The sequence below is a fragment of the Arvicola amphibius genome, chromosome 12 (assembly GCF_903992535.2).
Source record: "Arvicola amphibius chromosome 12, mArvAmp1.2, whole genome shotgun sequence".
NCBI lineage: Eukaryota > Metazoa > Chordata > Mammalia > Rodentia > Cricetidae > Arvicola > Arvicola amphibius.
In genome coordinates, this window is record NC_052058.2 from 29,498,135 (window position 1) to 29,523,405 (window position 25,271).

The following is a 25,271-nucleotide window of genomic DNA, read 5'->3' on the forward strand; positions in this document are numbered from 1 at the left end:
TATTTAAAAAGATAGTAAGTGAACTAGCTAGTGTCATTTGTTCTTACTCTAGCAACAGAGCATTTTGGATTAAAGAGCAAAAATTTGTAAGAATTATGTTGATTGAATATTTGAAAAATCAGCATTCTTAGTGATTTACATGTGTTTTGCTTTTATTGATTTTCTTATACTTTTCGTGTGAGTTAGTGCTTCAAAGTAAAAAACCAGTGCCATTTTCTTCTCTGTGAAAGTTGAGTAAATTAGCTGAATCAGTCAGGGTTGTTATAGTTAGGTTTCCCATTTCTTCCTTAGATTTCTTTGGTAATTGTTTTATCTGTTCTGTTTTTCTTAAACCATATTTTTTGTTTTCTATATTGTATATTCCTTAAGTTGACTACAATGGAGGTGTCATGTATTGAACATAGGGCACTATGTATACTAGGCAGGTGTTTTATTGCTGATTACATACTCAGCCTGGCTGTTGTGAATTCTGAATGGATATTTTATAATTCTTCATATTATTTAAAAAGTTAATTCTTTAGAATTGTGTGGATTCATTTCTTTTTAATATACTGACAGTATAAATAGCCGTGTGCCGCAAATGTATGTCAGTGGAGTATTTACTTAGCATCCTCTGACTCTGGATTTGAGCTGTCATATTTTAAAAATTAAATTTATTAATATAGCTAGATACATTTAGTAACACAATAAAGTTATGTGACCTTCTTAGGTTCATCCTTTTTGGTATTTTAAGGGGAATTCTTTTCTTCCCTGTGTCTTTAGTTTCAGATTTGAGATACATCTTTTTTTTAAAATTAAGATTTTATTTTTAATTTCTTGCAGCATGTATGATAATATTTTTCTAATGTGCTACTCATCAAGCAATTCCTATGAACAAATCACAGTTCTGGGTAGACAAAATTCTGCCCAGTGGACCTGGCATTCTAGTTTACCGTGTGCCTATACGCATCTTTCACCCCCAGCTTGTTTAGGACAAATGGATTTATTGCTAGAAAAATTAACACAATTCATTTGCCCTTTACTGTGAAACTAAATTTCAGTTTTTAATTTGATGAAATCTGTCCATAGCTCCTGATGTTATATACATCACATATACACTTTCTATATCTTTTTACTTTTCTGCTGTATAGCTTATGTAATCCTTTATGTAAATTATATTTAAAAGTCATTAGGGAACCTTCCATACGGATTATTTAGTGATTTGGTTTAGTTTGGTTTTGGTGTTGAGGGCAGAGAGGAGAGAGGTCTGGGATACAACTCAGGGTCAAAGGCACACCATTGTACTACATTCCCAACCACCCTACCCTACCCCCGTACTCATTTTTAATGGAATTTTTCAAACTTTTTCTGTGCATAACTGATAACTTTCCTTTCTTGGTTTGTGTGTGTGTGTGTGTGACATTTTGGACATGTCCATCTTTGTCTTTAAGGTCTAGACTTACCATAAAGCTTTCATTTTTATACCTTGATTTTTAATATCCACAATTCTTTCTCAAAAGTCATATGATACAGTTTTAACTACTTCTGAGTGTTTTATTTCGAAGTTTATGTCTTCGTGTATTCTTAACTGTGTTTTTAGTTTATTTTAACTCTAGAGTGTGCACTGTAGTGCTTAGTGTATTATAACGGTGCACAGCGACTACCACTTCTGGTTCCAGAACATTGTTGTTCTCCGCCCAGAGAAACTCTGAAGCTAGTGCTCACTACCCAGGGCCTCCTCCCTGTCAGACTATGGGAACCACTGTCTTTCTTTGTCTGGAGATTGCCTATCTAGACATTGTGTGTAAATGGAATTATACAACATGCTTTGCATCTATTTTTCATTTAGCATAGTGTTTTCAGAGATTCTTTAAGTTGAGGCATTTACCAGTACTTTGTTTCTCTTATTGCAGATAGTAGCCCATTGTATGAATATACCATATTTATTTATCTAGTCATCTATCCAGTCTTGGACATTTACGTAGTTTGATTTTCTCTGTCTGGCAGAGAAATTAAGTTTTTGTGCTACATATGATCCAGTTTTCTATGTTGTAGCAGGCTTTCTTGGACTACCAGCCCCCAAATCATAACACAGAGACTTATTAGTTATGAATGCTCAGTCTTATCTTGTGCTTGTCCTACTAGTTCCAATTAACTTAAATTAACCTGTTTTTTCTTCATCTACATTTTGCCTTGGTCTTTTTATCTTTATTTCGGTCTGTATGCGCTACTCCATGTCTGTCTGGGTGGCAGCTGCCTGGCTTGCCCCAGGAATCTTACTTTCTTTCTCCCTTGTTCTCTTCTTCCTTCTCTCCTCCCAATCCTAGATTCCTCCTCCTACTTATTCTTTCTGCCCGCTAGCCCCGCCTACTACAGATCTCCCTCTATTGCCTATCTCTTGGCTGTTCCAATCAGGTGCCTTACACAGGCAAGGTGAAACAGCAACACATCTTTACATAGTTACACAAACACAGAATAAACAAATGTAACACATCTTCCCCTAGTTAAACAAATGCAGCACGTCTTTACCTAGTTAAAGTAATAGTTCACTACACTATGTATAGCATTTTGGGAAACGGCCAATGTCTTTCAAAGTGGGTACCACTTTACACTATCAGCGTATGAGAGTTTTTAGTTTATTTCCTGGCCAAAGTCTTTTTAAACTGCAGCTGTCAGGAGAGTATGAAGTGATAGCTCAGATTTTGATTTACAGTTCTCTAGTAAGTAATAATGTTGATCATCTTTTCATATCCTCGTTGGTTTTTTGTTTTTTGTTTTTTTTTTTTTACATTTTGTTTTCATTTTGTTGTACAGGGTCCTGCCCAGGCTGGCTTCTACCTCATAATCCTCCTGATTCATCTTTAGCATTTGGGTGGGTACTACCATATCCACCTTTGTTTATCAGCATTTTGAACAAATACCTATTCAGATCCATTTTAGGATTTAGGGTTTTTTTTGTTTTTTGTTTGTTTTTTTAGACAAGGTCTCGGTAGACCAGGCTGGCATCACACTCACAGAGATCTCACTGCCCTGCCTCTTGAGTGCTGGGATCAAAGGTCTGTGTTATAACATCTAGCCAAGAGTTTTATTTTTGAGATTATAATATAATCAAATAATTTCTCCCTTCCTTTTTCTCCCACCAAACCCTCCCATATACTCCTTTCTTTCAAGTTAATGGGCTCTTTTTCGTTGTTATTACATGCATGTATGTATATGTATATACATACTGCCTGTTTGTCTACCTCTATCCCCTTCTCTTTCTCCTTCCTTCCCTCTCCTTGTTCCTCATCCTTTTCTCCCTTTGTCTCTCTTAATCTTTTTCTCCTCCTCCTCCTCTTCCTCCTCCTCCTCTTCTTCTCCCCCCCCTTTCTCTCTTTCTGTCTTTCTTTGTGACAGGATCTTGGTGTGTACACGTGTCTCAGGTTTGCCTGGACTCAGTATTCTCTTGTTTCCTTCTCCTTAGTGTAGGGATTACAGGTATGAGCTGTAACTGACTTAAAAACAAGTGGTTTCAAATATCACAGTCATGTCAGATACTTACTATAACAAAGGTTCCCAGGGGATCATTGTATATTTTAGTGAATATCGAGACAACATCATGTCATTGAAAAGTGTAAAATTAAAATAACATAACACAGTGACTAAGAGCATGGATTGTGGAGCCCAGTTGCTGTGGATGGCTATGTCGCTTTCCGTGGTCTTGGGCAAGTCATTGCTGTCTCGGAGCCTTCACTTCCTCTGTCATAGGAATGTCTGTGCTGTGAAATGCATAGCATACCGTGAGACAAATGTACTTGTCAGTTACCTTTCCTGTCACTGTGATCAGATACCTGAGGGCAGGACTTGTTGTGGCTCCTGGTTTGAGAGGGTAGGGTTTGTTGTAGCCTGGAAGGCATGGTGGAGTTCATATAGCAGCATGTGGCTGGGATTCCTCATATCCTGTGTCTTAGTTGTGGTTTCTAGTACTGTGAAGAGACACCATGGCCATGACAACTCTTATAAAGGAAAATTAACTGGGACTGGCTTACCGTTCAGAGGTTTAGTCCATTGTTACCATGGAGGGACATGGCAGTGTGCAGGCAGACACGGTGCTGGAAAAGGAGCTGAGAGGTCTACATCTTGATCTGCAGGCAGCAGAAGGAGACTGAGCCACACGAGCCTAGCTTGAGTTCATGAGACCTCAAAGCTCTCCCCCACGGTGACACACGTCCTCCAACAAGGCCATACCTACTCCAGTGAGGCCACACCTCCTAATAGTGCCATTCCCTATGGGCCAAGCTTTCAGACACATGAGCATGAGGGGCCATATGTATTCAAACTAGCACATCTTAGTGTATCAAGAAGGGAATGCCAGCACTCACCTAGCTTCCCTCTCCTTTCCCTTGTTCATTCTGGATTCTCCAGCTCATAGGACAGTGCTAGCTGCTTCACAGTGAGTCTTCCTTTGTCAGCTAATCCTCCCTGCAGCCCAAAGTGTGCCCCACTCTACTCCAGGGTGTTTCTTAATCCAAGCAAGGTGACAAAATCAACATCAGTATGTAAAAACCCAAATACAGATTGGAATATCGTGAAGTGCTTAGAATAGTTTGTTTTTAGTAACCATCATATGAATGTGAGTTCTTATGTCAATTTAGTGATAATCATTCCTAGGAGCCTTATTATAGATAATGTTTACAGATGTATTAAGTAACAGCTTCAAACCAATTGTGTTGGAACAAATCTGAATTCTTGGCACTAGGGAGGCTGCTGAGGCAGGAGGATCAAAGAATTCAGGGAGGATTGTCTTCATAATTCTACCGTATAACAAAATAAAATACTGTAAGATGGAAACAGCAGTTTTAACCAAGAGACTGATTGCAGAAATATTCTATATGTTCAGTACACCTAAGTGCAGATTTATCAAAGTTATGAAATATTTATCAAAGTTATGAAATATTACATAGTTTATAAGTTGTATTGTGAAAAGTATTTGCTTAATTTTAATTTGTTATTATCATGTGTGCATGCATGCTTGTGTAGTTGTGTATAGGCAAATCATCAGGCCTATGTTGCTAGTGCTTGTATCCACTGAGCTATCTCATCAGCGGTACCAAAAATATTTAATGAACTGGTGAAATGTAAGTCCTATGGAATATGTCATTATAATGAGTATGTCTCTAATTCTTTAAAAGCAAGAAATTAGAATGTTTATTGTGTACTGAATATAAATATATTATGCTGTTGTTAGCAACTTATTCTTAAAAGATTGAAAAATTTATTTTTATTCTTTTCTGAACTTAATTTTATTATGCTTTTTTTTATTTTAATGATGTTTTTAAAGGGTTTTTTTGGCATCTTAAAAATTTTTGCTGTGAGGTGGTGGTGCATGCCTTTAATCCCAGCACTTGGCTCTCTGTGAGTTAGAAGCTAGCCTAGTCTACAAAGGGAATTCCAGGACAGCTAGGACCATTACACAGAGAAACCCTGTCTCAAAAAGCAAAATCAACAACAAAAATTCAAGTTATAGGCTTGGCTGGCTGGTTCTCTCTATATAGACCAGTGAGCCTTGAACTCACAGAGACCTAACTGTCTCTGTGTCTGCTGTTCTGAGATAAAGATGCACTTAGAGAAAATCATTATTCTTGAAAAGGATCATGAGGTGAAAAGCCTGACTCCCAGTACTAGCTCTACTACTGAAGACTCTGTCTTTTGTAGGAAAACAATTTGCTCATCTGTAGAATGATTTATTTAAAATTTTAAATTAATGGATTTGAAGTGTTTGGCTGCTTTGTATGCGTTCACGTTTGTGTGCTGTGTGTATGCCTCCTGCTCATGGGGCCAGAAGGCGTTAGGAATAGGTAGTGAAGTGCAGTGCAGGCCTGGGTTTGGAAGAACACCACGTGCTCATGACCGCTGAGCCATCTCTCTGGCTTTGGGCTTGTGTCTAGAAGGCACTGAAGTAGAGTGGTAAAGAGAGGGAAGTCCTGAGACAAGTTGAGGACTGTAACCATGGAAATGACTGCACGTTCATAGCTCATGTTTTTACCTCTTATTAGCTGTGTGGCATTTGGTGAGAATTTAGTCTCATTGTGCCTTAGTTTTCTTGTAGGAATAATAGTAGTATTTCATAGGGATTAAGAGAATTAAATGAGTCATGTGTAAAGGAAGTAATATTGGTGTGGGCACACAGTTAGGACTCAATAAATATTAACCTTTTACTACATAACCTCCCTTATGTAGTTACTTATTGCCAGGAATATTTTTAGCCAAAGTAGTGGTTGTTAAATTTGTGTATCATTTAAAAACTTTAATTTTCTATTTAAGTATGTTTGAAATTATGTTGTTTGCCAGTGTGTAAAGTGGAGTAGTTGGATTTTGGACTCTTCTTTTCCCTTCACACTTTGCTCTTTTATTTTGTGTTCTTGCACTGGTAGTTTCTTTAGGCCTTAAGTTATCTCATTGATGAGAATTTGGGGGGAACTCAGCACTAAAATTTTACTAGATTTTTCTAGAGTTTTAAACTAACTTTTTTATTTTGAAGACACTGTTTACTTTATTGTTGTGGAATCCTATTTAGTTGTACCTTTTTTTTTCAACTGATATTTAACTTTAGGGCATAGCATTAAGGAGTTGAGATAATATTACAGAAAATGCACTAGACTATTGTAGGAAAAGTCTAACATTATGACCTTTTAAACTCAGCTAGAAATTGGTAGAGCATTATTTCCCATTTAACTCAGTTGGTGCATAGGTGTTACTGAATTTAATTCCAGAAAAAAGAATGTATCCAACTGTTAGTAAGAAATAAATAAGCATATTTATTAGTCACTCTAGAATTAGTAACCACATTGAAGTTCATTTTATCATCCTGACTGAGGACTACAGAAATAAATTAGTCTCATATTACATCACTGTCTTTCACTCTATATGAGGTAATTAAGTTCTTCATCACTAGTGACTCAGCTACTACATTGCTTTGGAAATTTTTATCTGAGATTGGGTGATTCTGGTAGCAAAGTTTATTATTGCAGTTATATAATGAAGGTAAACGTATATTTGTTTTGTATAGGTAGAAGAGTAGAAATTGTATTTATTTTTTTTTAATTATTTATGTATACATTTTTGGGTATGAGTGCTCTGCCTGCTCATATGCCTGCATGCCAGAAGAGGGCATCATATTCTGTTATAGATGACTGCGAGCTACTGTGTGGGTGATGGGAATTGAACCCAGGTCCTCTGGAAGAGCCGACAGTACTCTTAACCACTGAGCCATCTCTACAGCCCTAGAAATCATATTTCAATACGTGGTTTTTTTTCTTAATGTCTTTAGATGTTTCTCCTTCATTGTGCAGTGTATCTGAAGTGATAGCCTGCTGCAGGGGTCATTATTTCTACATTACCAAGAAACATGAGGAATTGTTGTTTGTTTTGTTTTTACTGATTGTATTAGTTACTTTCTGTTACCATGACTAAGGCAGCTTGAGGAAGAAAGTTTATTTTGACTTATGGTTCCAGGCTGAGAGCCCATAGTTTGGGTGCCGTATGATTGCAGGCAGTGGGATCAAGACAGGGAGAGGTCATTTTTCTAGCCACATGCAGAGAGCAAACTAGACATGGGACACAGCTGTAAACTCTCAAAGCCCACCTCAGTGATATGTCATCTAAGGAAGAAAGTAGATGATGGTTCATTCAAGATACATGTTTAAGCCAGACAGGGCAGCATATATGCCTATAATCTTAGCCTATAATCTTAGCATTGAGAGATAAAGGATAACCCTTAAGGCTACATATTGAGTGGAGCCAGCCTTGGTTGCACAATTAAGACCCTGTCTCAAAAACATAAAATAAGTGAGCAAGCAAGCATGCAATCAAACAAATGAAAAAGTAGAGGTCTGCGGTTATATGTAGCTCAGTGATAAGCATATGCCCCACCTATTGTAAAGCTCTGTATCCTGTCATTAGCAATGCAAAAGGGAAAAATACACATGTAGTAAAATACAAATTGGTTGTTATATTTAATCAGTACAATACCTATTGTTAGAAAGGTATGATAGTGACACCAACTTTGTATTTTGGAATTAGGGAGTCTAAGTGTAATCAGCTGTTTCCTGTCGTGGCTGCCTGTTCCAGATACCTAGCAGCTGCTTCCCAAATTACCACTCAGAGGATTTATAATTAATAAATTCTTGACTGGTAGCTCAGGCTTATTACTAACTAGCTCTTACATTTTAAGTTAACCCACATTCTTTATTTACACTCTGCCACAGGGTGGTACCTTTATTAGCATCGTGTGTTCATCTCCTGCTCCTTCTACATCAGATTGGTAACTCCTTCCAATCTCCTTAGTTTGGTTGCCTCGCCTATACTTTCTGCCTGGCTTCTAGCCAATCAGGCAATTAAACCAATTTGAGTGACAAATCTTTACAGTGTACAAGAGGGTTATTCCACAACATCCAAGATAACTTTTCTTATTTTTTTGAATGTAATTAAAAAGTTCAGTAGTAAATTTAAAAAGGAAGGATAAACCAAAAGATAAGCAAACAGCTTTAAATGTTCCCAGTGCTATAGATAGGGTCAGGACTTTTAACCTAGAGTTACTAATATGGCGTGGCTGTTTCTTTGTTGCTGAGAGAACTGTATGTTTGTTCTGTGGTCTACATTCTTCTTTTTTAGCTTTGGCTAAATCCTGAGCCAGTTGCTGTTATTGGGGTGACTCACATCTTGGGACTCTACCCTATGCTACTCCAAGAAAACACTACTAACTTTGCCATTTCAAGTAAAAATTCTGTAGTGTCCTTTCTAACCTTCCTTTGTGGACTCATCTAAAAATATGCTTCTGAGTTTTTAAAGTTCCTCATGGAGTTCTTCTTTGTGGGGGACCAGACAAACATCTCTCCATCATTCCCAACTAGTTTTAGTAACTAATAATCATCTAAGAATAAGTGACAAATTATCTATCAAAAAAATAATAGAGGGCCTTTTTAAAGCAAGAAATGAAAATGTATCCCTTATTTTTTTCCTTCTAACATCAAAGATTCTTCCCATTTCTGATAAATTATCTGCATTAATCATAGACTGTATAATTGCTTTCATAGTTTTATACATTACCCACATCTCAAATGTACGTCTTTGTTATATAGGATTGTATGGTTTTTATATTGTTAATAGCTTGGTTTATATGAAGAGATGACATATGGTAATCAGGAATGATGAATAAAACATCTTCCTGATCATTTTATTATTATTCTTTGCAGCAGTTTTTGTTTTATTAAAAATACAACCAGATGTGGTAGTAGACACCTGTAGTTCCAGTTCTCAGCAGAGGAGACTGAAAAGGGTCTAGAGGCCAGCATGGACTCCATAATAAGTTTCAAGCTAGACTGGGCCATATAGCAAGACCCTGTTTCCAAAATAAAAACACCCAGAAGCTAAAAAAGCATATAACCAATTTAATATAATAATAATTTTTATGGCAAATTATCTTCTGCTAGAATGGTAAACAATTTTCTCATAGATAGTGGTATATTTATTTGGTCCCTTTAGTCTTTTCCACTCTGATTGGCTTGATTACTTTGGGACTCCAAGAAGAGATATCCCTGTAAATTCTAACTTTCAGAATTAGAGATTTGGGGTTGTAATGTGTTGTGACTTTTCTAGATTTCTTCTGCTCTTTGGCAGTTTATTTGGGTCAGCACGACTTCTATTTGTACAGTGGTAGAACTATTAGGTAGTGCTTGACTTTTTTTTCTGACCTCTTAGGTGTGATTTTTCCTGATCATCCCTCCCCCATGTACTTCTAACTATTCTGTTAGAAACTAACTCAGGCCTTTTCCCCACTGGTTTCTCCTTAACAAGTTTGAATTACTGTTTTCTAAGCTACGTTAGTATTATTTCATATAATTAAATTTTTATTATTTTAAATTGTGTGTATGTGCGTGTGTGTCTGTGCGTGTGTGTGTCTGTGTGCGTGTGCGCGTGTGCATGTGTGCACATGAGAGCAGATGCTCGCAGAGGCCCGTGGATCCCCTAGGAGATGGAGTTGTAGGTGGTTGGCTGTGAGCTGCCTCTGGAAGAATTCATGCTCTTAACCACCAAATCATCTCTCCCACCTCTAGTTTGTGTAACATTAGTGATCAGTTAATACTTGTGATTTTCGTTCATGTATGTATTCACTTTCTTCTTTTCCCCATCCCTGTCCCTTCTTTGCATATCTATGCTACTGAGGCTTGACTCTGGGACCTCATGCCTGTGAGCCAAGTTCTTTACCATGGAGCCACAATTCTTAGCCTCTTTTAAAGATTTACTTTTGGATAAGGTCTTGCTAAGTTGTCCTGGCTAGCAATGTTCCTGCCTGAGTCTCCCTAGTATCTGGGATTGCAGGTATATGCACCACACCAGCTAATGTCTGTACTTTGTTTTTCTGCCTGCATTTACTCACTGCATGTGCTCCAGAGAATCTGAAAGTGAAATGACTCGTCATTTCCAAACACAGCTGATGCTTGGACTGCCCAAGTAGCCAAAGCTAGAAACCTGTGTCTTCAATACTGAGTCCATAGAATCTATCATTAAACTCTTTTTACTACTTCTAAACTTGTCCAAGTTTAAAACATTATTATGTATTGTAACCGAGTGTCCAAGACTTTGGTCCAGCACTTCTTAAACCTTTACTGCCCTGAATGAAGTACGAGTTTGATTTCAGTACTTCCCTGCCTGAAATCTATAGTGATGAGTTCCCAGTCGTCTATATTATACTTTCTTGACGCTTCTTAAGAAAGGCTTGGTGACTGCTTATTTTTCTAGTCTTATCTCCTGTCTTCTCAGGTTTCTATTCTAGTATCCTTCCAGACTCCTCCCTTGCCAGCCCTACTTGCGGTGTTGGTTCTAATCCCTGGTTGCTCAGACTGTTCGGTCCCCTTCATCCCGACACACCCTTACTCATCCTTCAGCTCAGTATGGAATGACTTTATTAAGAAACCTCTATTCCTTGAAAGAATTCCTCTGTGGTGGGTCGCTTTTTTAAAAAAATATAAGGCAGTGTGTTGTGGGGAGTGAGCCGCTTGTTCGTCCCGGCCGCTCAGCTAGCTTGACCTGAAATAATCACACAGAAACTGTATTCATTAAATCACTGCTTAGCCCATGAGCTCTGACTTCTTATTGGCTAACTCTTACATTAATTTAACCCATCTCCATTAATCCGTGTATTGCCATGTGGCAGTGGCTTACCGGGTAAAATTCCCAGTGTTTTTCTCCCAGTGGCTCCATGGCAGCTCCCTGAATCTGCCTTCTTCCTCCCAGCATTCAGTCCAGTTTTTCCTCCTACCTAAGTTCTGCCCTATCAACAGGCCAAGGCAGTTTTTTTTTTCATTAATGGTAATCACAGCACACAGAGGGGGCTCCCACATCAGTGTGTTTTTCTCTTGTTACACAACAGCATTCTTAATTGTGCACAATAGTGCATGCCTGTGGTTCTGTCTGCTTTGGGCTTTCAGGTGAGAGCACCGCTTGAGCCTAGAAATTTGAGGCTACTCTAGGCAATATGACAAGAATATCACTTCTAAAAATAAGTTTCTGATGTCACTTTTCCTTCTATGTTTGTTTATTTCTTTGCTTCCCTATAAAACATAGCTTATTAAAAGGTTTGTCTGTGTATGTGACCTCTCTCATTCTTTATTTTCTCGAGTCGTTCTGGCTTTTATTCTCCATTACTGCATTTTTAATTTCATTTTGACTGTTTCAGCTATTGTTCTTACCAAGATCATTAATGGCTCCTAGATTGTTATTTCCAGTGGTCAGTTTCTGTTTCTTACCTTACTCCAATCACATCGGTTTATCTCCTGTAGTCCTGGGAAATACCCTGTACACCTCACACGGCTTCCAGGAGAGATCATTTTCTCTGAGGTTTCTCTCAGACTTGCCTGCCATTCTTCCCAGTTTCTTTACTTGATCTTCATCTCTCTTGGCCCTTAAACTTTGAGTTGCTTCAAGGTTGGGCCTCTTCTTTATCTTTACTTGATCTGATGGTGATCTCATTCTATTTCTTGACTTTAAATACCGTTTATATTATGATGAAAACCAAATTACCTGTGCTGTTGTGTAAAAGATCAGTATACCCACTCTCATAGCCCTGAAACCAGCTCTCCTGCCTGTCACAGCCCACACCACTGAATGACAGATGAGGGGCAGGGTCAGCTCTCATGCTCTCCCGCCTTGAGGCCAGCTTACCCTCACCCTGCCAATAGGGTCAGCTCTACAGTGCTGCCCAGCTGAGGTGGAGGGTCTGTTCTCCCAAGTGCTGCAGCCAGTGAAGGACAGGGGCAGCTCTTCCTAGTGTTGAGTGAGGAGCAGGGCCAACCCTGCAGCCTTTGAATATCAACATTGTCCCAGGTGGCGGTCTAGATCAGGGACGTCCACATAGCCATTGGTGGTAACGTGGGCCGTGGACATCAACACAGACCCAGACATGGCCCTCACCATGACCTCAGGAGGCTTTGCATGCTCCTCACATCAGGCTTTTCTCCGCTGTATCTTAGATCTGCCCACCTTTGTAGCGCTCAAGCTCTTCGCTCCTCCTTCTCTCCCATCTCTCCACCCCATACTTGCACATAATAGTGGTTTGCGCTGCTGGCAGACCAAGAGTTGGGCAGGGTGTCTTCTTCCTGCCCGTTCTGTGTGGTGGCGAGCAGGGGCTTGGGTGTCTTCAAGTGTTTGTCCAACCCAAAACTTCCAAAGGAAATAAATCTCTGGCCAAAGTTCGATGCAGCAGGATCAAACTGTAGTTCAGCAGCGTTGTCAAGTCTCGTGGTTGAACTGCCACGACAACCTACTGTAGAGATAGCAGATAGGCCGCTGATGAAAAATAAATAAACACGGCAGGAATGTCCAGTCAGTTGTGGTCTCCATTCTGTAGGTGCCACTCTCCTTCCTGGCCAGGATGCAGCTCTGGGAGTCACAGTGACTCGTACAGTGGTCAGTTTTCTGACTGGAAGACGGCACAGACCCACTAGCACTGTGTTTGTCACTGGCTCAATCGATGGGCAGTGTAACTCACCTTTTCCCTAGGAGCAAGAACAGCAACCACCTTCGTATGTCCAGTTCCAGCTCACTTTGTAGCTCACAAACTGCACTTCTTCCCTTTCTCCACTGCTCATTTGATTGCTTCTCTCTCTCCCAACACTCCATCACCTTCTTACTCACTTCCCACACCAGGTGAGCTGGGGTGTTGTCTTAGTGCTTCCTGGAGTGCCTGCTTGGGCTGGCAGCATGGCAGGGGTGGGGGCTTCTGCCTGGGTGGCAAATAAAGTTTTAAATCCTCAAGTGTTAATTTTCAGATTTCTCTTTGTAAAAAGAAGCACTCTGTTGGTGTATATTCTTCCAATTTTTTACTTCCTTATTGTACTGGCTGGTTTTGTGTCAACTTGACACAAGCTAGAGTCATTAGAGACAAAGGAGCCTCAGCTGAAGAAATGCCTCCATGACATCCAGCTGTAAGGCATTTTCTTAATTATTGATTGATGTGGGTGAGCCCAGCCCATTGTGGGTGGTGCTATCTTTGGCTGGTCCTGGGTTCTATAAGAAAGCAGGTTGAGCAAACCAGTAAGCAGCACTCCTCCGTGACTTCTACATCAGCTCCTGCCTCCAGGTTCCTGCCCTGTTTTGAGTTTCTGCCCTGATTTCCTTTGGTGTTTAACAGCAATGTGGAAGTTCAGCTGAATAAACCCTTTCCTCCCCAACTTGCCTTTTGGTTGTGGTGTTTCATTGCAGCAATAGACTAAAACACTAATAGTGCAGTCTATATCGTTGATTTTACAAAAATGGATTATATCTTAATTATATTTTTATCCTGATACTACAGCCCTACCTCATTATTTGTGAAGATTGTATTTCATCAGATGATTATAATATGGGTTTTTGTTGTTTTCTGCAGTTTCTTCCTTAGCCTTTTGAGTATTTGATTTACAGGTGTGTTCAACCAAGCTGTTTGTCATACAGTTTGAGTGGACATTAAAGTTATTTCCAGTTTATTTGAGACAAGGCCTGTAGAAGGAAGCGGTGGGGCTGCGTCCCACCACCTGGCCACCGGCTAGCTTTACACCCGAAATAATTACACGGAAACTGTATTCTTTTAAAACACTGCCTGGCCCATAGTTTCAGCCTCTTATTGGCTAATTCTCACATCTTCCTTTAACCCATATTTAGTAATCTGGGTAGCACCACGAGGTGTGGCTTACCAGGAGAGATCTTAACCTGCGTCCATCTCGGAGAGGAGAAGCATGGAGACTCCCTATGGCGACTGAAGCATCTCCCCACTCCTGCTACCCAGCATTCTGTTCTGTCTACTCCGCCTACCTAATTTTCTGTCTCTTAAAGGGCCAAGGCAGTTTCTTTATTAATAATGAAAGTAACACATAGACACTCCTCCATCAACATACTGCATTCTTCCCCACCCTTCACTTCCCATAGTCCTTCCACTCTCTCTTCTGTGATGTTCCCTGGGCCGTGGATGGGGTGACATAGAAAACCCATTTGGGTCTAAGCACTAGCTGTCGTGTTCCCCTGTTTAACTATTGCCCACTGCTGCAAGAGGCTTCTCTAATCCAGTCTGAGAGCGACAGGAGTCTGTGGGTATAAACATATATATAAAGCAGTTTTAACACGTTTTTGGGGAGGGGGGCAGGGGAAGACATCAGTATTAGATTCTCCAATAGAGCATGTGACCTCTCACGGGCTTTTCACCAGTTCTGTGGTGCAGGCCTATATGTATTCCCTCCTGTAGTGTTTCTTCAGTCCAATCAGAAAGCAGTTGGTTACCCTTAGAACATTCATGTGGTAGCATATCTTGCCAGGCAGTTCAGTATTGGAACAGGAACAGCTTACATCTGGGTGTGATTGTTCTAGCACTATGGTGCCGGGTATCCAAGAGCAAATATAAGAACCTGTAGTGTTTTGAGAGTCTGTGGGGACTACCTGACCCCGCATATAATCATAGGGGAATATCCCATAGCTGACACTGGAATTTTGGTTTGAAAACCTATGGCTTCTGGGAGCAGTGTTAACCACCATGAGAAATACTTCTGTTCAGTTTCTTTTTTCCTTTTTTTTAAGTCTATAAAATTTTAGGTTCCTATATGACCTTTTCATGCATTCTTAGTTTTGATTGGCCCCCCTCCTCCAACTCCACGTTTCTTCTATTTCTTTATTTCCTCATTTCTCTTCAACCCATTTCTTTCCTACAGTCCCTCCTCTGCTTTCATAGAAATATGATTTACTCTTCCTGCTCCCTTCAACACCCTCTGCCCCATGTCTCCTTTCCTGATACCTGGCCTCTTCGGGCACTTACTACAACCTCAACATAGCTATCTAAAAATTTGAGTTCAAGATCCACATATGAGAGAGAACACCCAGTGTTTGTCTCTCTGGGTATGGCTTACCACACTCAGTATAATATTTTCCAATCCCATTTATTTTCCTGTATATTTCATTTTTCTTTAATGCTGAGTAAAATTCAATTGTATGAGTGGTTTACGATAGTCACATGTTAATTCTATAGTTAATTAATATAATTATAGAATAATATAATTATATATAATTAAACTGTATAATATATAATTAATATGATTAATTAATATGACTAATTCTATAATTGGTTGCTAGCTGAATTGATGACCAGAGATACCCAGGAAATGACTGGTAAACAATGGGTCAAGTATATAGTATTTTATTACTATATGAATCAATTAAATATTGAAAGTACTTATTTAGTGTTTATTCAGTATAAATTTTATTAAAGGTTCAAGATGGAACTGATTCTACTCCAAGGATTTTAGTAGTCATGAAGAATCTTTGATGTCCTTACTTTTTTGTATAATCTTTGGGCATACATTTAACTACTGTCTTAATCATGGTGCACATGAGTTTAGATGAGGGCATGTGTGTAAAGGGGCTAGCATAGGACCTGGTATGAGCAAAGACTTAGTATGCTTGTGGACATGGGAACGGGAAAACCTCAGTTTATACCTGTGTGTCGAATCGTTGGTGTCAGGTAGTATATGCAGTTTTGAAATTTTCAGCCCTGCCTTTCCGGATGGTTCTGCAGCAGCAGGTCTGCTTGTTTTATGTCACCGTCACTACTGTCCGCCCCTGGGCCGCTGTCAGCCTTGTCTCACTGATGGAGGAAGTCAAAGATTCTTATTTCACAGAGGCTTGAGAGAAACAGAAGAAGCAATAAGATATCCAGACAAATAGAGATAATCGAGCAAAATATTGAAGTTAAAACAGTTTAAAATCTGCCCAGTGTGGTGGCTCACACCTGTAATCCTATCTCTTGGGAGCTAGAGGCAGAAAAATCAGGTTTAGGTCATCGTTGCCTACATGACAAGTTCAAACCTGGGTGAAGTCTACATAGCCTGTACGTGTAAGATCTTGTTTCAAAAGCAAACAGTAAGACAAAATTTTTAAAGTGCACCTTTCTCCCCATTGCTAGTTTGGGAGCACTTTTAGCAAGTTATTTAATCTCTTTTAATTCTAAATTATTTTATCTGTAGTATGGGGATAATGTAATAAGTGCATTAAGTGAAAAAATACATATAGAGGAGTTTGTTCAGGCATATAGAAAAAACTTAAACAGATATGATGGCTGTGATGAGCCATTGGTGGGCAGTGGATTTTTTTGTTGAGCTTTGCTCTCTATGGATAGTTTGTAAATAGCTGAATTCTGGGTGTAAATGGTATTGCTTTTCATGGAAGTGAAAGAAATCAATTCTTTAAAAATGTATTATTCTAATTTTTCTTTTATTTAATGTGTGTGTTCTCATATGCCATCCATGGCTCATATGGAGGGTTTCTTCTTCTCCTGTGTATGTTCCAGGGATCAAACTTATTAGGTTGTCAGGCTTGATGGTAAGAGGCTTTAACTTGTTGATCCATCTCACTGGCCCAGAAATCAATACTTTAAAAGAAAAATTTGCATGGTGGTGCATACATTTTATTCCAGCACTCAGGAGATAGAAGCAGGTAGATATCTGTGAGTTTGAGGCCAGCCAAGGGTTCCATAGTGAGACTTGTCTCAGTGCAAACAAATTAATGAAATGAATTAAAAGAAAATTTCACAACTTCTCCAACTTGGGTCTCAAGATTTTCCTAGGGGAATTGTCTAGGATCTGTGCTTAAGCCACAAGTGGAGGTAGAAAATGGAGATGATATTTTCTGTTACTAAACTTCAGTTCAAAGTCTTGAAAAGAATTAGTGAATTCTGAATGGGAATATTATTATTCTGAGAAGAAGTGGGTGTCAGGAAGACTATTGGGAGTGGGCTCTATTTGAACGCCTAAATCATGTGGCAGTAGAAAACCGGAGCCTCTGCACTTGACATTGTAAGTGTATTTTCTTTAGCCCAAATAGTCATTTCCCATGATAAAATTGTCATTTCTCAAATAAAATTATTTTTCATAGGTTGTATCATTTTGCTTTTATTTATTCACCTATGATTATTAATTATTATTATTATCATTATTACTTTTTCAAAGAAAAAATTATCTGCTCAAGGCTTTGACCATTTACATATTGACAAGAATTCTTTAAAGATTACAATTTGCCTTAAAAAAGAAATGTATATAAAGTCTGTGTGCTTTCTAAGAAAGGACTAAAATACTGGGGGCAAAAGTGAGCAAGTCATGATCTCCCTATTTCTAGTGACTTGGATTGAAGTTCATCCTATAACTGCTGTATCTCAGAGATGTTAGAGTAACTTTCCTACATCTTTTTTTTTTTTTTTTAATCTGTAAGGTTGTTGAAGTAGCAGAAAAGTTAGCAACAAATGCATAGAAAATCTCCTGTAACTCCAGACAATAGCAACTGGGCACAGGAACAGGATATAACCCTCTGAGGTGTTGGTGTCAAGACTGTATGCTGTAGTCTCTCATTCCTGAGCCGATTGCTAAGCTGAGTAAAAGCTGTTTTCCGATGCTCTGAGTGGGCAGCGTCTCTGGTTTCCCTGTGTGTGGTGGTCTTGCTGTCCACTCCCTGGCCAGCTGGTGTCCACAAACAGCTGGGAGGCAAGGAGGAGAGGGGTCAGGTAGCCTTCTAGCATACAGGCTTCCGGAGGCCTGTCTTCTGTAGCGGCCACAGAATACAGGAAAAGCTGTTTGTTCCGCAGGAGGATGTGATTGGGGCTGGTGGGACACTTGCAAAACTAGGCCAGAGTAAACCCTCAAGGCAGAGCCCTGCTTCTACTTCCCCTTCCATAAGCCCCTGAGGGCACTGCCCAGCACTGACAGTGGACACTCAGTGAGCAGTCAGATACCAAGAGGCTGTGAGAAGGAAGATGTGTTCCACAACACCGGGGTTTGACATGGACAGGAACGGACCTTCCAAATACAGGGTAAGGCTTTCAGCATCCCTCCCTGAAGTATCTATGGCCAGGGCACAGGCAACCCATAACTGCTCTCGAATACAGGGGCCTAAACCAATACTTTAATCAGATCTTTTATTGTGCCCGTATTAAGAAATCTTCAACATCCTTGTCGAGTGCCAAGGCCCCCTTTTACATTATGTCTTGGATTTCTGCCCCTGTTCCTCTGGTTTTTGTTATTCTTTAGAGCTGGGTCATGACTATATATAAATGTGCTGCCGTACCTGTTCCTCCTCCTCCTTGCCTTCTCAATCTAGGCACCACCCTCACACATAAGTGTGCTTTCTGTACTTCACATCAATCTTGTAGAATTTAGCTATTTGATTCATACTTTATTTTTAGTGTTTCTAGGTATATGGTTTTTCTCTATAGTTGGGTGCCTAGTAAGTATTGTAAATTAAAATGATTTGACCCAGTGGTGGATTCTTGTTTGAGATAAGTTCAAGCTGTTCTCCATGCTTCATGAAAATTTTATAATTTTGTGAGATTTTTATGAGAGCTTTGAATTAAATATCAGAGAGTGCTTAATTTAAGAGGAAGGCGGGCAGACATTGTGGTTTGGAATTTTTTTGTTTTGGAATCATAGTGTCAAGTCAGCAATCGCTGTGAGACTGTTACCATCTGTTTAATGTGCCTGAGTCTCAGTTTTTTATCTATAAAATGGAGATGTTAATATCTTCTTGGTAGTCTTATGAGGATTGGAAGTGATACATGTCAAATATCTGCACATCACAGGGGGTCTGTAGGTGGAAGCTATTAATGTTGCTTCTTTTAATGATATTGCATAGCCCTTAATATACAAGTCTTTTACCTCCTTGCTAAATTTATTCATAGCTATTTTTTTCTTTTAGATTCTTTTAAATGAAAGTGCTTTCTTAATTTTCATTTTGGGGTACCCATTACTGGCATATAGAAACATAGCTGCTGGGCTACGGGTGTAGCCGAATGGTAAAACACTTTGCCTAGAGTGTGCAAGGGCCTGGGTCCCAGCTTCAAACTAAAGGACTGTAATTTAGAAATGACAGCGTTTTCTGTGTCAGCTATGTAAGAGGCAGTTTAGCTGAATTTGCTAACCTGAATGGCGTTTGGTATGTTCTGTGGGGCTGTCTGGCCTGTGAATGGACATCTGGACCTTTCCCTTTGCACTTTGCTTGTCTTTTTGTTAGTAGCCACAACTTCTAGTATAATGTTGAGTAGTCAAATAATGGTAAAACTGTGTCCTTATTGTTCCTTATCTAAGGGGGGGAAGCTGCTATTCTTTAAAAATATTAATGTCACTTTGTACATATATATAGCATTTACTTTGCACAAATTTGCCCCACCCACTGGTACTTTTCTTTTCTGCAGGTAGCCTCCCTCTGCTTTCATTCGTGCATAGACACATGTAAACACATGAGAGAAAAGCATGTTGTATTTTGTCCTCCTGACACATGTAAACACACGAGAGAAAAGCATGTTGTATTTTGTCCTCCTGACACATGTAAACACACGAGAGAAAAGCATGCCTCTTAACGTGAGGTGCGAAGCCGTTCTTGCTGTGATGCCATGCCTGACAAAAGGAAGGGTGTGTCTGTACTCACAGACTGAGAATAGTTTGTCCGAGGAGATGACATGGCAGGAACATGAAGCAGTGATTCACTTGAATCCATACTCAGCAAGCAGAGAAATGAATGTTGGTGCTCAGCTTGCTTTCTTCTTTGATCTGAGAACCCAGCTCAGGGAGCGATGTGCCCATATTGAGGGTCAGTTTGTCCACCTCAATTAACACAATATAAAAACTTCCTCACGGGCGTGCCCGGAAGTTGGTAATGCCTCCCAGCTGACAATCAAGAAGCAAGATTCCAGTTGTCTTCCTTCCCTGATAGTCCTCGTTTCTACTTTGATGGTTTCCACACACACTGCCACTCAGTCAGGAAAGCAAAGAGATGTGAATCCTGGTGCTTGTTTTCCTTTCTCTCTTTCTTTTTTCAGTCCAGCACCACTAACCTGTGGGATGATGTGCCCACTTTCAGAGTGGGTCTTCTCTCATTTAAACCTCCCCGGAAACACCTTCACAGATGTACCTGGAGGTGTGTCTAAAGCCAGTCCAGTTGACAGTGAATTAACTAGCACAGTGTGTGTGTGCTCTGTACATGGAAAAAAAATGCAATGTTCGTCTTTCCAATCCAGCTTATTTTGTTTACTATTTTGATCTCCCAGCTCCATTTTTCCACATGTCAATTTTATTCCTTCTGGGGTTGAATAATAACTCGACTGTGTATATATGCCATGTTTTTGTTCATTCATTTCTTTAAAAAAATTTTTTTATGTGTAAGCATTTTGCCTGCGTGTATGTAAGTGCACCATGTGTGTACAGTGCCTGCTGAGTCCAGAAGAGGGCATTAGATCCTTAAGAGCTGAAGTGACAGGCAGTTGTGTGTGGGTGTTAGGAACAGAACTCAAGTCTTCTGTAAGCAGCTAGTGCTCTTAACTGCTGAACAATCTCTTCAACCGTCTGTTTACTTCTTAGTTGGCATTTAAGCTGATTGCATATTTAAGCTGTCCGAGGAAGATATAAAGAAACACTTCATGATACAGGCTAGGCCAGGACTGAAAAGGGCTCTAATAGCTCAAGTAACATCAAGAACTAATAATGGGCTATCTGGAAAAAAGTTAAAAGACCTAGCCTAAGCATTTATTTTAAAGTGCTTTGTTAAAATTTAGGTGATTTTAGTTGCATTGGGCTCATTTCTGAGTCCATTATTCTATTCTCTTAGTCCTTTTAACTGTGCTTTACTGTTTTTTTTTTTAATGTGTCTCATATAATTGAGGTCAAGTATTGTGATACCTTCAGCATTGCTTTCTTCATAGGATTATTTTGTCTGTTCAGGAACAGTTATACTTACATGTGAGTTTCAGGATGTTTTTTTGTTTTCAAGTTGTTTAGAGTACCATTGAAATTTTGGTCTGGCTTGCATTAACTCTAGATCATTGTCATTAATACAGCCATTTTCACAGTGTTTTTCTGTGAATCTGAGTTTGGAGAAGTGTAGTGTAGAGCTGCGGGCTACGCCGCCCAGCTCCTGGCCGCCTGCTAGCTTATGCCCCGAAATAACAACACACAAATTGTATTCTTTTAAACACTGCCTGACCCATTATTTTCAGCCTCTTACTCCCATCTTGACTAACCCATATCTAATAATGTATGTAACACCACGAGTGTCTTACCAGGAAAGTTTCAGCATGTCTGACCTGGCGGCTGGCTCCATCGCATCTGTCTCTCTGAGGAGAGGCATGGCAGTCTGTCCCAGAGAGGAGAGGCGGGGCAACTGTCTGAGCCATCTACCTCACTTCCTTTTTCCTGTTCTGTCTACTCCACCTATCTAAATTTTGCCCTATCAAAAAGCCAAGGCAGTTTGTTTATTAGCCAGTGAGAATCCTCCATCAGAGAAGTCTTTCCATCTTTGGTTGTCTTCTTCAATTTCTTAGTGTTTTTAAAGATTTATTTTAAAAATTATGCACATCACTCAGAATAGTGTTTTCTATTTCCATCCATTTGCCTGCAAAATTCAAGATGTCATTGTTTTTTTTACCGCTGAGTAGTATTCTAGCATGTATATATTCCACAGTTTCTTCATCCATTCTTCCACTGAAGGGCATCTAGGCTGTCTCCAGGATCTGGCTATTACAAATAATGCTGCTATGAACATAGATGAGCATATGCTTTTGTTGTATGATTGGGCATCTCTTGGGTAACCCAGACCCATAAAGATGAACATGGGATGGACTCACTCATATTCGGTTTCTAGCCATGATTAAAGGACATCGAGCCTATAAGTTTGGCATCCTTGAGAAGATAATAAGAAGAACCTCCACCTGACGATAGATGAAGAAAATGACAGAGCCCCACCTTGGAGCACCGGACTGAGCTCCCAAGGTCCTGATGAGGAGCAGAAGGAGAGAGAACATGAGAAAGAAAGTCAGGACCGTGAGGGAACCTCCAGCTGGCGACAGATGGGGAAGGTGACTGAGCCCCACATTGGAGCACTGGACTGAGCTCCCAAGGTCCCGATGAGGAGCAGAAGGAGCGAGAACATGAGGGAGAAAGTCAGGAACGAGAGGGGTGCGTTCACTCATGGAGACGGTGGGACAGAACTAATGGGAGATCACCAACTCCAGTTGGAATGGGACTGATGGATCATGCGACCAAACCCGTCTCTCTGAGTGTGGCCAACAGCGGGGGCTGACTGAGAAGCAAAGGACAATGGCTCTGGGCTCTGATTGTTCTTCATGGACGGGCTCTGTGGGAGCCTTCTCAGCTTGGTCGATCACCTTCCTGGACCTGGGGGGAGTTGGGAGGACCTTGGTCTTAGCATAGAGTGGGGAACCCTGATGGCTCCTTGGCCTTGAGAGGGAGGGAGGGGAGGTATGGGTGGAGGGGAGGGGAGGGAAGGGGGAGAAGGAGGGGAGAGAAAGGGGAGAAGGAGGGGAGGGAGGGGGGAGGAGGAGGGAAGGAGATGGAAATTTTTAAATATAAAAAAAAATAAACCATGAGAAAAAAAAAATTATGCACATGCATATGTCTGTCTATACATGGATCTGTGTTCATGTGTGGTGTCCTCAGAGGCCAGAAGAGAAATTACAGGAGGTTGTAAACTGTCCTGTGTGAGTTCTGGAGATCTAACTTGGATCCTCTGCAAGAGTAGTTTGCATACTTACCTACTGAGCCATCTCTGCAGCCCCTTCAGTATTGTGCAGTTTTCATTGCAGTTCTTTGACTTGTTTGCTTAGCTGTTTTCTTAGGTGTTCTATTCACTGGGAAGATGTTGTGTGGATTTCCCCCTCTGATTTTTCTCAGCAGGCTTGTTACTGGTACATGGAAAAGCAGCTTGTTTTTGTGATTTGTATTATGTCACTTTACTGAAAGCGTTTATCAGATCAAAGAGTTTTTTTGATGAAGTCTTGAGGGACTTTTAAGTCTAAGACCATGCCATCTGCTAACAGGGTTAGTTTGCCTTCTTTTCTTAGCTCTGTTGAAGACTTTAAGAATTGTTTTAATAAGAGTATAGAGAGAGTGGACACTCCTGTCTCATTGTTCATTTCAAGGGGGTACTCTTCATTTTCTCCTGTTAATATAATGCTGACTATCGGGGTGTCAGATGTAGGTTTACTGTGTTGAGATGTAGCACTTGTAGTCCTAGTTTCTTTTTTTTTTTTAGTTTAATGTATTTTAATAGCAAACTTACAGGAACAGCACAGAAGACAGACAACATTAAAAACATGTACTTGCATGTAGGACAACTCAGAAAAGTATAGTGAATGATGGAATCTACTGTATGATAAAAATGCTACAAACACCATTTAGTTGCCGTCAATAAGAAATTTACTTATTTTAAAAAAATCCAAATGCTGGCATTGTCCAGAAAATTTTAACAGGTTTATTTATAATTGTTATAAAGTTGAACTGTTGAAATGTGTTCACTGAAACATTTTGCTTGCATTAATGCTTTACATCTTGCATTTATATTAAAAATTCACACACAAATGAAAATGGAAAAACTGCCAATACCTGATTTCTGTCCCCTATTTTCCACTCGCAATCATATACTTAGGGACCTTTTGACCCCATGGAAAAAATATCTAACATTCAGAACTACTGATAACAGGAAGAAGAGGAAAAAAACTTTTTTGAGAATGAAATGTTTCCCCTCATAGTGGACTCTTAAGCACGTTCTCCGCGTATGCGGCGTGCTAGCTGGATATCTTTTGGCATAATTGTTACACGTTTGGCATGGATAGCACACAGGTTGGTATCTTCAAAAAGGCAAACCAGATAGGCCTCACTTGCCTCCTGCAAAGCACCAATAGCTGCACTCTGGAAGCGCAGATCTGTTTTGAAGTCCTGAGCAATTTCTCGCACCAGACGCTGGAAGGGGAGTTTGCGGATCAGAAGTTCAGTGGATTTCTGATAGCGTCTGATTTCACGGAGTGCCACAGTACCAGGCCTGTAACGATGAGGTTTCTTCACCCCTCCAGTAGAGGGCCCACTCTTGCGAGCGGCTTTTGTAGCCAGTTGTTTCCTGGGTGCTTTACCACCGGTGGATTTACGGGCAGTCTGCTTTGTACGAGCCATGGTATGGGCACCTCCTTACTTACCCCCCTTCTCCTTCGGCTGTAGCTCGGCAAGCGAGAGGCGGCGCTGGCGTTAGAGAGCAGCGGCCTCCTAGTTTCTTTAGGGCTCTTTCCATAAAGGGATGTTGAACTTCAGCAAAGGTCTTTTGAGGATCTATTCAGTTGATTATGCAGCTTTTGTTTTTCAATTCTGGAGACCATGAGCTAGATTATATATTGATTTGTGTGTGTTGAGCCATCCTGTCGTTCCAGAAATAAAGTCCGTTTGGTCATGGTATGTGATCTTTAAAATGTGTTTTTGAATTTAGTTTATAAGTATTTTTGAGAATTTAAAATTTTATTTATTATTATTGTGCACATATATGTATGAGTATATGCCTGCCATTATATGTGTGCTGAGGTCAGGGCACATTTTTGTGGACACCTTTCTTTTCCACTTTTCTGTAGGTTCTGGGAATTGAACTCAGGCTGTAGGGTTGTGGAAGGTGTGGACAGTTTTCTAGATAGGTACCACATACCAAAATTAAATCAAGGCCAGATGAACAATTTAAATAGATTTATAACTTGTAAGGAAACAGAAGCGTCATCAAAAGCCTCCCAACCAAGAAAAGCCCAGGACCTGATGGTTTCAGTGCAGAATTCTACCAGAACTTCAAAGAAGAGCTAATACCTATATTCCTCAAATTGTTCCAAGCAATAGCAACAGAAGGAACATTGTCAAACTCTTTTATGAGGCTACAGTTACCTTGATTCTGAAACCACACGAAGACTCAACCAAGAAAGAGAATTAGAGACC

The 25,271-nt window shown here is 40.0% G+C and overlaps 2 protein-coding genes and 1 non-coding gene across 15 annotated transcripts in view; 1 reads left to right on the forward strand and 2 right to left on the reverse strand.

Annotated features, from left to right (window-relative positions):
- LOC119827279 (sarcolemma associated protein) overlaps positions 1-25,271 on the forward strand; it is a 134,406-nt gene that overhangs the window by 17,112 nt on the left and 92,023 nt on the right. The gene's annotated exons all lie outside the window — the stretch shown is intronic.
- On the reverse strand, positions 18,281-18,411 carry LOC119799583. Its single transcript, XR_005282866.1, has one exon. It is a non-coding gene; the product is annotated as a small nucleolar RNA SNORA71 (small nucleolar RNA).
- Positions 23,709-24,491, reverse strand: LOC119827281 (histone H3.3A-like). Its single transcript, XM_038348797.1, has one exon. The coding sequence runs from the start codon at positions 24,474-24,476 to the stop codon at positions 24,066-24,068; it is 411 nt and encodes a 136-aa protein (XP_038204725.1). The 5' UTR covers positions 24,477-24,491; the 3' UTR covers positions 23,709-24,065.